The following is a 14,675-nucleotide window of genomic DNA, read 5'->3' as shown; positions in this document are numbered from 1 at the left end:
AAATGCCACCTTTGTAAGCCTGGTTCTTCCCAATTTGGAGGAGAAGATACAGAACAGTCAAGATAATCAAAAGTGACTCAAGATTTGCATAGCCAAGAGTGAGAACTTACTGTTGGTGAAACAGTATTTATACAAAACTTCAGTCGTGGATCGAATTGGTTACTTGGTGCAATAGGTTCTATGACCAGTCCGTTGTCATACCACGTAGAAGTGGAGGGCCGAATCACCTGAAAACATGTGGATCATTTGAGAAGAAGGGGGATACACCAACAAACCAATATTTCACCTGTAACCATTGCAGAACTTGTGATCCCTATTGTGATTGATCAATCAAGGATGGACATATCAGATGTCTCTGTCGGAGTGGATAACGCTGAACTGCCTGTGCCTAAGGAAGTACCTGATGTTGCTGTGGTTCCAGGAAATGAAGATTCAGTAAGAGATTCTAAAGTTGTGCAGCTGCAACATTCCACTCAGATCAGGAAACCACCTGAGAGACTGAACTTATAATGCCATGTAGTGTCATGTGACAACGTGAGTGAATCAAGAGAATCAAGGAATGTAGTGACTGTAGCTTTAAGACTTGTTGTACTGTGTGGTGTCACATGGAAGCTAAGAGGTGGAGTTTGTGTCTAGTTGTGGATCTTGATGGAAACATGTAACTGCTGCTGAAGCCCTGTAAATAAAGTTCACTGTTTCTTATGAGAAACCTGTCTGTAAAATCAAGTTCATAATAAATGGTGAAGAATAAGATGCATTTTAAGATGTGGACACATGATCTTTAATTTTCTTACGTAAACAGTAGCCACATTTGGGTGGAAATATGAGTCAACTACAATTTAGGTAGTCAATAATTTTTAAGCCCATTTCAAATTGCAACATTTTTTCTACTTCAGTGCTGGATTCAAATCTAGAGGTTCTCACAGCTCAAAATATATTGTGGACAGAATTCTATTATTTCTTCATGAATTGACTGATGGGTTGAGTGCAAAACCTTACTTAATTCTGCCAACTAAATATTAATGATATATTTGAACTGACTTATTTCCGTATATCAGTGTGCAGGAGTGTTAACAGGATGAAAAAGGCCTTTCACAATACATAGAAATTATTATAGCAATCTCTCTCCCTGATGAAGAAACAATGATACTAATTTTAGTGGCAGTAGCCAGGTGTGGTAAACACATTGAACTAATTCATTGCGTATGTCCATTTGTTATGATACACAAATCTGAAGCAAAAGCAGGAAAAACTGCAAATGCTGTGCAGGTCAGATCACATCTGCGGCAGGGAAGCTTATTGAACTGAATACGCTATCTGAACACTATCTGCTGTGACAAATATGACATCAAAAGGCACCAGAGGCTTTATGATCTCTGTAAAATGCTCCCCCTTAAACAAAACATTGCAGATCTAGTTGGGTAAATTTGCAATGGGATAAAAATCAAATGGGTATTATAACAGGTGAGCGGTCTGATCCACGAGGTTAGTGCTCATGCAGTGGAGGCTAAAACTTACCTGGTGAGTCAAAAATAACAACAAATTGCAATAACATAACACCATTAATGGAGTAAAACATATCAAGGTGCTTCACAGGAGGGCTATCAGATATAATTTGCCACAAGTCAAATAAAGAGATATTAGGAATGTGACCAAAAGCTTGGTCTAAGTGGTTGGTTTTAAGGAGCAACTTAAAGGTGGAGAGAGAGAGAGACAGAGAGGTGGTGGTGAAGTTTAGTGTGGGAATTCCAGCGTTTAGGCCCTACCCTGTCACAGGCAGGGTTGGCAATGGAGGAGCGAAGGAAATTGACGGTGGACAAGAGACTAGAATTAGAAGAACAGAGAGATCTTGGAGGGTTGTAAATCCGGAGGGGGTTACAGAGATAAGGAGGAGTGAAGCTATGGAGGGATTTGAACACAAAGTCGAAAATTTAAAATCAAGGTGTTGCCAGGCTTGTGCATGTTAGGATACAGAGTTTGGCATGAGTTTAAGTTTACAGAGGGTGCAAGGTAAGAGACCAACTAGGAGAGCATTAGAATAGTTGAGTCTGGAATTAACAAAGTCATGAAAGAAAGTTTCAGCAGCTGATAAGCTGAGACAAGGATGCAGACTCACGAAATTAGGGAAGTGTGTATGGGATTGGAAGCTCAGCACAAAGGCAAAATATGCCGAAGTTTCCGAACAGTCTGATTATGGGAAGCTGGGCATCAATGAGATGCAGTGGGCCACTATCAGCAGCAGAATTATCTTCCACCAAAATCTGTAACCTCAACTGCACTATACAATTACCATTAAAACATTCGCAAATTGATATGACTTTCTGCGTTGCAATAGATGTCCTGATTTCACATTGCACTGATCAAATCTTTCACTCTCACCTTCACACAGCAATGTCGCATTGGACAGTCTACCTGAGATTCATTCCAATGACTAATAATTTACAACTCCGCACTGCATTGGAGTTGCAATGCACGATACCAACCTGCTACTTGGCCTTTTGACTTTTAATAAAAGGGTAATCTAGGACTGAGCGGCAAAGCACTCGACAGCATAGATTTTTCTGTTCTGAAGCATGGGTTTGAACAGATAATTTAACCATTTTGGAGTGGGGTTGAACAATAGCTCAGGATTGCAAATTAGATGTCATCATTTTTCTTCAGCAATACTTTCACTGTATGCACTCCTTTTTCAATTTCACCATTGGCTTAAGGTACCTTGATGTGCTGGTAGTATGGTCAAATCCATACAATGCCGTGAACTCTTTAAAGTATTCATTGACAAACTTTGGTCCATTGTCTGAGATTCCATGTGTTGCAAATATCTTTTTCAGCAATGTTAATAGTGCTTCAGAAGTGTGACCTTGCAGTTGCTTGACTTCTATCCATCGGAGTAGTCATCTACTGTGGTCAAGAACATCTTACCTCTTTGTTCAAAGAGGTCCATCCCAAGATGGACAATGGTCAATGGTCTTGATGGAAAGGAAGATGGCATCAATGCTTCTCTTGTCTCCTGGCGATGAATAGTACAAGTAATACAATTTGATATAATCTCTTCCAGCAACTTTGAGAGACCTGGCCACCAAATGGAATATCTTGCTCTGGCTCAACATTTTGTGATGCCCAAATGTCCTTGATGCAATTGTTGTAGTAGGTCGAGTCTCAGAACTCTCATAGTGTAATAGAGTCATAGAGGTCTACATCACAGAAAAAGGCCCCTCGGCCCATTGAACTCTTGGAATGACCACACTCTCATCATAGATGAATAAATCATCAACTACACTGAGGTGTTCTTTGTTCATAATACTGTCTGAAAATGGGTTTTCGTGTCATGTATGTTGGCCATCCTTTGGTGCAGCGCCCTCTGACATGAATGTATTCTTCATCAGATTTCTGTGCAACTCTGATTTTATTCAGTCGCTGAGCTGTTGCTTGGAGGGTTGTGGTTGTTGATGCTGCAAAGGTTTCTACCTCTTGAACAAGGGCTACATCACCTTCTACATCACCTTGTTTGGCTACATCACCTTGTTCGGGCCTTGCCACTGAGATGGGGGACACAGCATCTGCTGTATTCTGTTGCTTTCCCAGAACATGGTCTGTCTTTTCATCAAACCTCATCCTACTCAGTCTGAATTGTTGAACTCATGGAGGCATTTTTAGTAACTCCTTAGAATTTAACAGTATCACTAAGATGCATGTGGTCTGTCTCTATCTTGAAGTGGAGACTAAGAACATAATCTGTGAACCTCTTGCAAGCTAGTGCTTTTATCTCTATCACTGCATATCTCTGATCAGTCTCTAATGCATGGTAAACAGATCAGCACTTTCCATTTGCATCTGGCAGAGTACAGCTCGGTCTGCTATTTACCATCTGACTAGCAGCCTCATAGAAAAGGAGCTCTGCCCAGGTTGAACACCTGGCCATTCCTACAATGTTTCTCTTGGAAATTCTGTGCCATCGCCTACCATACTGATTTATTGCTGCATGCCTATCTCATCTTGTGAAATCCACACCACCGGAAAAGTGAATTCTACCACAATGGTTTTCAGCCCACCAATCTCCGTGAAGGAATACGTCATTGGGCTTTGATTCTGGAACCCACATATTTCTTTTCTCTTTGGTCTCTGTACTATCAATATTTCTTTTCTCTATCCCTCACTTTACTATCTGAATGCAAGGGGGGGTGCTTTTTGACCCCTCTTTTCGCATTTTGAGTGTGTGCTAATAAACTAATCCTTTTAGTTCATCCTATCTCAAGTTTACTGTGGGGTTATTAGTAGAAAATTGCATCGTACCAAAATCGAGGGGTTGGGAAATACGCCACCGCTTACCAAGAGGGAAACAAATCAAAACACCTGTTTATGGACAGGCGTTTGGGAGGAGAAAATAGTGTTGTTTAAATCAACCCTCCTCCTGTCCATAACAAGTGACAGCAGCATTTCTTTGATTTTCTCAAAAGACCTTTGTTGTGCTTCCTCCCTGCACCATGTATTATCCTGTTGCAACAGCTGACATAGTGGTTCATTGATGATAGCTACGTTGTCAGGAACTTTCTGACTTGGCTTCCCATCCCTGAATCTCTGGAGCTCAGTCACATTCCAAGTAGCTGGAAACTCCTTGATTGCTCTTGCCTTCTGTGGGTCAATTCTGACACCAGATACATCCATAACATAGTCATGGTGAGGTGATGGTGTAATAGTATTGTTGCTGGACTAGTAATCCAAAGACCCAGGGTAATGCTCTGGGGACCTATGTTTGAATCTCAAGATGGTGGGGTTTGAATTTAAAAAAAATCTAGAATTAAAAGTCTAATGATGACCATGAAACCATTGTTGATTGCTGTAAAAACCCATTTGGTTCACTAATGCCCTTTTGTGAAGGAAATCTGCCATCCTTACCTGGTCTGGCCTACATGTGACTCCAGATCCACAGCAATGTGGTTGACTCTTAACTCTAAACAGAGGTGAGGCAGTGGCATAGTTGGAATTGTCACTGGATTGGTAATCCAGAAACCCAGCGTAATGCTCTGGGGGCCTGGGTTTGAATCCCACCACAGCAAATGGTGAAACCTGAATTCAATAAACATCTGGAATTTAAAAAGTCTAATGATGACCATGAAACCATTACTGAAGTCGTAAAAACCCATCTGGTTAACTAATGTCCTTTAGGGAAGGAAACCCGCTGTCCTTATCTGGTCCGGCCTACACGTGACTTCAGACACAAAGCAATGTGGCTGACTCTTAAAATGCCCTCTTAACAAGAGGCAATTAGGGATGGGCAATAAATGCTGGCCTGACCAATGACATCCATATCACACAAATAAATAAAAAAGGAACTTGACAGTCAGCTGTGAGAATTGACATTTGCAGTACTGCTTGCACTCTAGTGTCATGTCCTGGCTGAGTGGATCAGGACATCATCATGTGACATATAACTCAAGTCAAGTCCTTCTCGGATGCTTGGCATTGTCCTCTGGAAGATGTCTGATGCTGATGAAATCTGTTGAAGCAAAACCACCCAAACGGAGTAATGAAGGTTATGAGCAACTTAAACTTATCATTGAGAGGAGTTGCCAAAAAACACTATTTGCATGTGAAGATTGAACTCTTTCCTAATTCTCATTCACAGACAACATAGGATGACTTCACTTCAACTGCTTTGTTTATCTGTATAAAATCTAAGCAAATTCTGATCAATCCGTTGGGTTTTGGTACTGGAACCATCAATCACCAGCTGATTCATTCTGTCACAAGTCAGGTAACTCCCTGCTTCAACATACAGTCAATTTCCTTCTTTGCTTTTGGCAAGAGTGGATAAGGAACTTTCTAGGTATAAACAGGTAAAGTGGCTCCATTTCAGGATGAAGGGTGTTTTGGTACACTGGCTTCAGCTTTCCTAGTCCTGCGAGCAGCTGTGGAAATTCAGCTCTTAAGGTTTTGGGCTGATTTTCTTAGCTTTCCGGTTCCTCTACTCTGCAAATCACATGTAAGTCATTGCAGGCCTTCCTGCTCAAAAGAGAGCAACTCTGGTTCTGAATCACATATGATGTTTTTGTGATTTCTTTCTTTCGATATTGGAGGTTTGCCTTCAGTTCTCCTATGACCTTGAGTTCTATCCCATATAGTCCTGGCCCATATAGTTTTTTGCATGATGTCTGAAGAGAGCTTCTCTCCCACCACTGTTCAGCAACAGAAAGAACCAAAACTGCTGCACCCATGTCTAACTTAAAGTGTGTCCTGTTTCATTCTAATAGGATATCAGCACTCCAGTATCTTCTGCTTGGTTCCTGGATCTCTCCAAGGAAACACACCTCAATATCTTGGATATCAACTACTTCATGGATTTTGCTACTTTTTGAAAACTTTCTTTTCTGTACTGCCTTCTTGTTATGACACAAAACCTGGAAGTGGCCCATCTTTTTGCTTAAGTGGCATTCAGCCTCTTTGACAGGACAGTTTTCATGCCTGCATTTTCCCCTGCCATGACAATTACAGTTAGCTGGGGCTATTGATGGACATTCTTTCTATCTCCCCTGCTTTTTAGAACAACTTTTCCTTTTTTTATATTTGACATATCTAATGAATCAGCTGCTTTTGAGATAGGGCTCTCCCTGCCAACAGACTGATTCTGTTTCCTGATTTCAGCTTGTCTGTTGTTAGATTTCCTCTGCGAAGATTCGTTCATCTCTTGACTGCAGATGGTCAGACAGGGCTTCAACCAACATGCCCAAGATGATTCTGATCAGTTCATCTTTCAAGCTGCCATACTCAGTCCTCTGCAAGTCTATGCAGCTCATTTATGAATGTATCAACACTTCCCCCTTGCCACTGGTTATATTTGTTAAATTTAGCCTGCTCAACAATGGTATTCTTTCTCAGGCTGAACTATGTATCAAGTGTTTTGATGACTTCATCGTACATGACTTTCTCCTCATCAATACCCTGTGTGATGAGGATTTCGACCGCATAATCACTTATCACATATAAAAGCATAATAACCTGCTCACTGTTCATCTTCACAGCGAGGCCTGATGCAATGCGATGTCTGGCAAATCTCCAATATCATTTCAGCCATGCTGTTGCTTCATTGAGAAACCTTCTTAAAGCTTTCAAGCAATGGTAGAGACTTCTCCAACACTATTTTCACATGCTGCCACCATACAATATTCTTGATATTGTTACACAATTGCAAAATATTTAATGAGTCTGCAGAGGTATATGAAACAGGAGTTTTATTGGAATACAACTTACTGCTTTGACTTACATCTTCCACAAGGCTATACAAGGCACCAAATCATGTAATGTTGCATCACATTCTGTGATGATGTACACAGTGTATGATTAGCATATTAAATGATTAGAATTAACCCATTAACAACCCAACTTCCACTATAACACATTACACTACAACACTTTAACCCTCCCCCAACTCCTGCGCAAATGGGAAGTTTCAAAGAGCCCCATTGGATGGAGGTCCTCATGAAACAGGTGGTTGCGATAAGACAGAGCATCAGGTAAATTATTCAAATTTGAGTTATTGTTAGTACAGTAGCTTTGAGGTAAGTATATTTGGGGTCTGATGGGAAGGTCCAAGGCCTCAAGTTTTTATGCCTAATGGTTACGCAGCAGTCTTATTTCAAATCAGGCTGAGATCCAGGGTCAAAGGGCCTGGAGGTTGGGGTCAGGAGGGAGATCAGGTGTGCCTGGATGTTGGGTTGGGGATCTTGTGACTGATAGCAGTGGTGAGTGTAATAAGTACTTAAGTATTTTTAATAATGCAAAATTTAGCATTCATGCTCTCTGAGGCAGCCAGCACTGGCTGACCTGACAAATCAATGCTGCAGCAAGAACGAAACAGGCATTAAGCCCCTTATTTACACTTGCATTAGCAAATAAACTAATGTCTACTTCAGAACTGTGTAAAGAACTCCTCTTATTTGTCCTTCTCCGATATGAATGGTGGCTCAGTTCCAGTGAGAAGTGTGCACACACTTGCTACCCGCCATTTTGGAACCTAAGGAGGATGAGTTGTGCCTGAAACTGGTGTGATGGGCCCAATTTAACCCCTTGTGTCTTTTAAGGGCCACTGGAATAGAAACAAAGAACTTGCATTTAAAACGGTTCTTCCGTAATCCACATTATATTGTAGGAGCTTGAGTCAGAAAATTCAACATTTTGACTTTATTTTTGCTTTTTAAAAGAAATAGAACTGCTCAATGCATTAGTCTGGTTAATAAGATTTTAAAATTTGGAATATGAAACTGTGTTGAAAACATTTGGTCTATTACTTAACGCTTAGAATGCTGTTTTTGTTACATTATAGATCCTCAATGGCTCACAATAAAGTATTACTACACCACAAAGAGATGAGTGTTCCTTAAAAGGGCCTCTCTACTTTTAGTCATTTACATTGCGGTTAGCTTTTTCAAAGAACATATTGCAGTACATCACTGCCTTTGACCACAAGCAATTCACTAGAGTTATGACTGTCTCAATTCACTGGACACACAGCAGAGCTACACTAACATTAGTAAATACATGTAATTGAGGGAAGATGCCCATGAAACATAACCAGACTTTGAATGCTCAGGCATTCATATCACTTCAGTTTAGCGATTGAATGTGCATTATATACATTATATATTTTTGATAATAAGCTTTATTTTCAAAATTATAACATTAGAATTATTTGTACAAATACTTTTAATGACCTGCATGCTTTCCTCCTCATTAAGCTTAGTCACTGCTTACATGGCATTACTTGTACTTAAGCATGTTGATCGTACATTAAACACTGGATTGTTTAATGGGCAACTTCCCTCTGTTATACATGATTAGTATGCAGCATGGAGTCCAGTTCTATAGTGTACTACTTTTATAATGTATTAAACTTTGAGAATTTGGTAAGTGAGGAAATTTTAAGAATCAATCTGTTTTTAAAATTTAATTAACTTTTGCATTTAGCATATAAACTTAAATTTAACCTTAACTTGTAGTTTCTTTCACAGTGTTGGTGGTGAACAAGTTGCCTGCTGGAGGCAGTCAGGCACAACTAATTAATTAGGTGACTAGTTAGAACGGACAATCATTGTCAACAGGAGCCGACCAAGTCTTTGAAATTTTTTGTTACTATAAATCGAGGAGACTTTTCTTAACACATGGAATTTAGTTCGATGGAGTACTGCTTCGGCAGAGTATTGAACTCTGGGAATTTGGTGAATGAAGGAAGAGGTGTTGTTCTGGTATTTCTTAAAAAAAAGACAAGAGACAGGGGATAGGAGACAGTGAGACCTAAGAGTTGAGATCTAAGGGCATTAACTAAAAATAATAATTTAAACAAGGTATTAACTTGATTTGAAAAGAGGTTATAATTTTTATTAGATAATGGACAGGCAGCTGAAAACTGTTCCTTGTAAGTCTTGTGTCATGTGGGAATTTCAGGTCACTTCTTGTGCATTGTGGGACCACGTGTAGGAAGTTTCCCCAGCGAGCTCAGGGTTTTCAAGCTTGGGGGGCAGCTGCAGGGCATCAGAGAGGCTGAGAGTTTTCTGGACCATGTGTTCGGAGGTCATCCAACAGGCAGTAAGAGTTCAAGAGAGTAGATGGGTGGCCATCTAGTAAAGTAGGAAGAGGTAGGAAGGGCAGGAGTCTTTGGGGTGTGTGTCACTCCCAAACTGGTACTTAGCATTGCAGATTGCTGGGAGGGGCGATGCCTTCAGGAAGTGCTCTCCATACCAGGGCACCAATGGGAAAGGGACTGCACAGGAGGGAACAGCAGAGCAGAAATGCAGTCATTATAAGAGATTCCATAGTTAGGTGAACATCCAAGTGTTTCTGTAACCATCATCATGAGTCTCACAGAATGTCTTGTCCCCCTGATGTTAGGGTAAAGGATATCACAGAGAGGATGCAGAATATTCTGCAGGGAAAGGGAGTGAGCCAAAAATTATGGTACATGTTGGAGCGGACAGATATTAAGGTCCCATCATTAGACTTTCAGGAGCTAGGGAGGAAGTTAAAATATAGCACCTCGAAGGTGCTATCTGTGATCTTTGGATTACTTCCTGTGTTATGCACCAGTAAACATAGAGATAAGAAGATAGGGAGAATCAATGCATGGCTTCAGATTTTTGGGATATTGGCACCAACTCTGGGGTAGGAGTTACCTATTCAATAAGAGTTGCATCTCAACAGGACTGGGACCAATGTCCTTGTGGAGAGGTTTACTAGTCTGGTTGGGGATAGTTTAAACTAAATTGGCTGGGGGGTTGGCATCAGCATATAGAAAAGGGCAAATGGTGCATAAGAAGTGAGAGTGTTGGATAGTACTAGAGAAGTAGTATAATATAAGATAGGAATAGGCTAAGAAGGACTATGAGGAAGAGATATGTTCAGAATGCATAAATGTAAATGCACAGTGTGGTGAATAAGGTTGGTACAATGTCACAAGCAGTTCAATAACCAGTTGAGGTCATGGAGCAACACAGAAACAAGTGACATCATCTTCATCAGAGGAAGAAACAACCAAGCCAGCACCATCACATTAGCCAAGCACACCCTCCACCAGTGCAGATACACTCACTTCGCTAGAGCCTCACATGCATTTAGAATGGGAGGCAAGGGTAAGCAACACATTATGGAGAAGATAAGGGAGGCAGAGGCAGCTTTGGGCAGTTGGATGGAGGAGAGACACAACCATGCTCAGGTGGGTGGAAATGCAGAGCCTTGGGTGTCTCTGCCTCCCTTATCTTCCATAATGTGTTGCTTACCCTTGCCTCCCATTCTAAATGCATGTGAGGCCCTAGCGAAGTGAGTGTATCTGCACTGGTGGAGGGTGTACTTGGCTGATGTGATGGTGCTGGCTTGGTTGTTTCTTCCTCTGATGAAGATAATGTCACTTGTTTCTGTGTTGCTCCATGACCTCAACTGGTTATTGAACTGCTTGTGCCCAAATGTCAGCATTCCCTGAGGCTGTGTGGAGTCATGGGCAGAGAATGGGGGAGCCCATCCATGCTATGTGCTCCACTATGTCTCAGGCATATGAGCATCTGAACACATCCACTGAGAGAGTGGCCAATCTCATGGAGAGATATATGTGGCATCACGCTGAGTGGATGTGGGAACAGTGCATTGACATGTACAGAATGCATGCCATATTCTACAGCACTGACTGGTCAGTGGCACTGATGGCACAAAGATGTATGGAGTGGGCGCCAGGTGCAACCCAGCGAGTGGCTCCTCCTGACAGTCCAGTGCTACAAGGGTTGAGGCAGGCAGCAATGAGCTGGAGGGCACCTCCCCACACAGGGCACCATCATCGTCTGCAACTTCCTTGGTCTTTCCAACTGAGGGACCATCAATGCAGTGGCATTGCATACTATTCAAAAATCATTGAGGAAGCCCTCAACTGGTTAAGGGGCCAGAATTGCATCCTCAGGAGTTTAATGGGTTGCTCAGTGGTGGCCCATTTGCCAAAATGGCAGCAGTTGTAGTCCCCGTGTGCCTCCATTGAAGGGCTACATTTAGGTGTCCACAGCCATTTGTTCAATGGATAGCCCTTGTTCCCTAGCAGCTATTCACATATTCTCCTCAGTGGCATGAACAGCTGCAGTTCCTGCAATTACCGAAGGATTAAGGAGCCATGCCCAAATACCAGTAACACATCTGCAGGAAATTCTTATCGTGGTCGCACACAAGTTGAACACTGAGAGAGTGGAATCCCTTCCTCTGTATAAATGCCCCTGGCTACCCTGCTAGTGCCTTGATAGTTACATGGGTGCAATACTTATGTACTATCAGTATATTCACTCTTTGTGGAGGGGATCCACCTTGGTTCCCTCCCTGTTCCTCAGGCAGCACCTCCAATGCCTTAGGGCGAATGGCCTGTATCTGCTGTGGGCTCTTTGAATAACAGGGATATAGAGAATATGATGAAGCAAAAATAGAGGGTATATGGTACATGTCAGGTTAATTCTTCAAGCAGGAGTCAGGCCAAAAAGAGAATATGAGAATAGAATGACAGGTAACATAAAAGGTAAATCAAATGTCATCTACTTATATGTAAATATTAAGCGAGTAGGAAGAGACAGATTGGGGTCTATTAGGGCAAAAAAGGTGATACTGTATATGGTTAGAGTGTTATGATCTCAGTAGAATTCCTAGTAAGTTTGAATTCCTAGTTATTAACTGAAAGAATTACACCACAGGGTTTCAAGTTTTAAACAAAAACTTTTATTATACAAGAGTTAAACAAAGCAGGTACTACTAACTTAACTCTATATTTCATAAACACTTATGCTTTATACCCAAAAATCTCAAGGCACACTCTTTATTCCATTTCTTTTTCCACCCAAGAGCTCCCCTATACAGGATCTTCTTCACTTCTATAGCCAAACTGAGGTGTAGCACAGTTCTCAAGATTACATTCACTGTTCCCACTATTCTCCAATATATGTGATTTCTTGGGGTCCTTCTACTAGCATCTGGCTAGGCGGATCCTCCAACTCTCCTTTAACACCTCATGGTTGTGGATTCCCCAGCTCAAGCAAGGGCCTCATTGCATTCTTGCTAAATGACTCCAAATGAGAAAAATCCCTGGTACCTGATAGCGCCCTGCTACTGGTTCAAGCTGCTTCCAAGTGCCAACTGCTGGCAGCTTTCTCTCTCCCTACTCCCAGACACCAGCTCTTTCTGAGAGAAATCACACAGATAAGACCCAAAAAAACCTTCCTGCAGTCTATTCTCACAGCAACGTGACACACCTGGAATGTTCTGGGTAGAGAATTAAACTAATTATTTTCAACTCTACACCATCCTTTTGTTCTGGGGACACACATGAATTTTAAACCCTTTACTGAGACAGTTGTAGACCTCCAGTTTCCACCAATAAGGTCAGAGAGGTAGCCTATTGTTTAGTTTCCTATACTTCTCACTATGACCTCATTAAACAAACATTGGCCATCTTTGATTTGCAATTACTTTAGGTCTGCTCATCCAGGGCCTGAATCTTCTGGTCGGTGTGCAGGGGCATGACATGCAGTGATGTCAGGCGTGCGTCCTGAGGCCACCATGCGACATTCCGATCTTCAGTTTGACAGGCGCACACTGGAGTCGGCTGCACACCCACTGAATTGTCAAAGGCCTGTTAAGGCCATTTAAAAACCAATTGAAATCATTAACAGGGTTGCCGGTCCAACCTTAAGGTTGGCAGGCAGGCAGGCGAAGAGCCCAGTTGGCCTTCACATTTACCATGAAACCTCATCCACGGGAGGGATGAGGTTTCATGAAGGCTTTATAAATTAAATAAAAATTTTTATCGAAATACATAAACATGTCCCAGCTCATGTGACACTGTCACATGAGGGGACATGTCTGAGTAATTTTTTTAATTCCTTTTTTCCATTTTTCATAATGAAATTAATCTCCCTGAGGCAGCTCCGCACCCCGGAGATTTCTGCGCTCTTTCGCGTACATGCGACTCTCCCTGACTCTCCCTCCTCCCACCTGCAGCGGGAGCGCTGAGCATTTCCGGAAGCGCATCACGCTGGATGGGCTTTAATCGGCCTGCCATGTAAAATGGCGGCACGCAGCCGATCACAGGCGGCGATTAGCTGCGCACCCATCTGCACCTGCTCCCGCCCAGACTGCACAATAGGAAGAAAATTCTCCTCCAGGTGTTTTTACTTACCTTACATTTAAACATTTCAATCTTCAATGTAAAAGTTATATGCCTAAAACATGTGAATCACAAAATTAGATATTCATAACAAGATAATGGATGAGATGAAAATTGAAAGATAGAATGTACTGAAAAGTCTGGCTATGCTTAGGGTAGATAAGTTGCTTTGTCTGGAAGGCTTGCACCCCAGGTTGTGAAGGGAAGTGGGGTGGAGATAGCAGAAGGGCTTGCCATAATCTTCAATCTTCCCTAGATATCGGGGAGATGCCAGAGAATTGGAAAGTGGCAAATGTGACACCCTCGTTAAAGAAAGGGTATAAGGATATTCCCAGTTACTCAAGGCTGGTCAGTTTAACGTCAGTGATAGGTAAAGTTTTAGAAACAGTAATCAGGGGAAAAAAATAACAGCCACTTGGAGCCATTTGAGTTAATTAAAGAGCCAGCACAGATTTGTAAAAGGCAGATCATGCTTGACTAATCTAACTGAATTTTTTGTTGAAGCAGCAGAGAAGATTGATGAAGGCAATGCAGTGGGAATTGTATATATGGGTTTCAGAAAAATGTTTGACAAAGCACGACATAAAAGGCTGCCTAACAGAATTGAGGCTCATGAAATTGGTGGATCAGTGTCAGTTGGGATTAGAAAAATTGCCTTCATGACAGTAAACAGGAAGTCATAGTAAATGATGGTTTTTCACACTGAAAGTTGGTAGACAGTGGTGTTGCTCAAGGGTCAATTAAAAAACTTAGCGATGTGGCAGTGAGGATGATACCAATCGGCTACAACAGAACATACTTAGACTAGCAGAATGGGCAGACAAGTGACTGATGGAATTTAATACAGAGAAGTGTGAAATGATTCATTTTGGCATAAGGGATAGGGAGAGGCAAACATATACTTAATGACACAGTTCAAACGAGTTTGCAGGGACAATGAGATCTGGGGGTTCGTGTGCATAGATCTTTGAACATGGCATTTGAGAGAATAATTAGCAAAGCA

At 41.7% G+C, this 14,675-nt stretch overlaps 1 protein-coding gene across 9 annotated transcripts in view; it reads right to left on the bottom strand.

Moving 5' to 3' along the window:
• mctp1a (multiple C2 domains, transmembrane 1a) overlaps window positions 1-14,675 on the bottom strand; it is a 733,548-nt gene that overhangs the window by 555,639 nt on the left and 163,234 nt on the right. The window contains exon 1 of one of the 9 annotated variants that reach the window (XM_041186935.1): window positions 13,685-13,714. The exons of 6 other annotated variants lie outside the window; for them this stretch is intronic. In XM_041186935.1, the coding sequence (XP_041042869.1) occupies window positions 13,685-13,699 (15 nt within the window). In that variant the 5' untranslated portion in view covers window positions 13,700-13,714. Of the gene's footprint in view, window positions 1-110; window positions 222-6,996; window positions 7,027-13,684; window positions 13,715-14,675 lie in introns of those variants that run through there. 2 more of the 9 variants (XM_041186934.1, XM_041186939.1) reach the window with 2 other exon arrangements.

The sequence above is a fragment of the Carcharodon carcharias genome, chromosome 4 (assembly GCF_017639515.1).
Source record: "Carcharodon carcharias isolate sCarCar2 chromosome 4, sCarCar2.pri, whole genome shotgun sequence".
NCBI classification, from domain to species: domain Eukaryota; kingdom Metazoa; phylum Chordata; class Chondrichthyes; order Lamniformes; family Lamnidae; genus Carcharodon; species Carcharodon carcharias.
The sequence above is the reverse complement of the archived record's forward strand: the minus strand, read 5'-3'. Positions and strand labels throughout refer to the sequence as shown.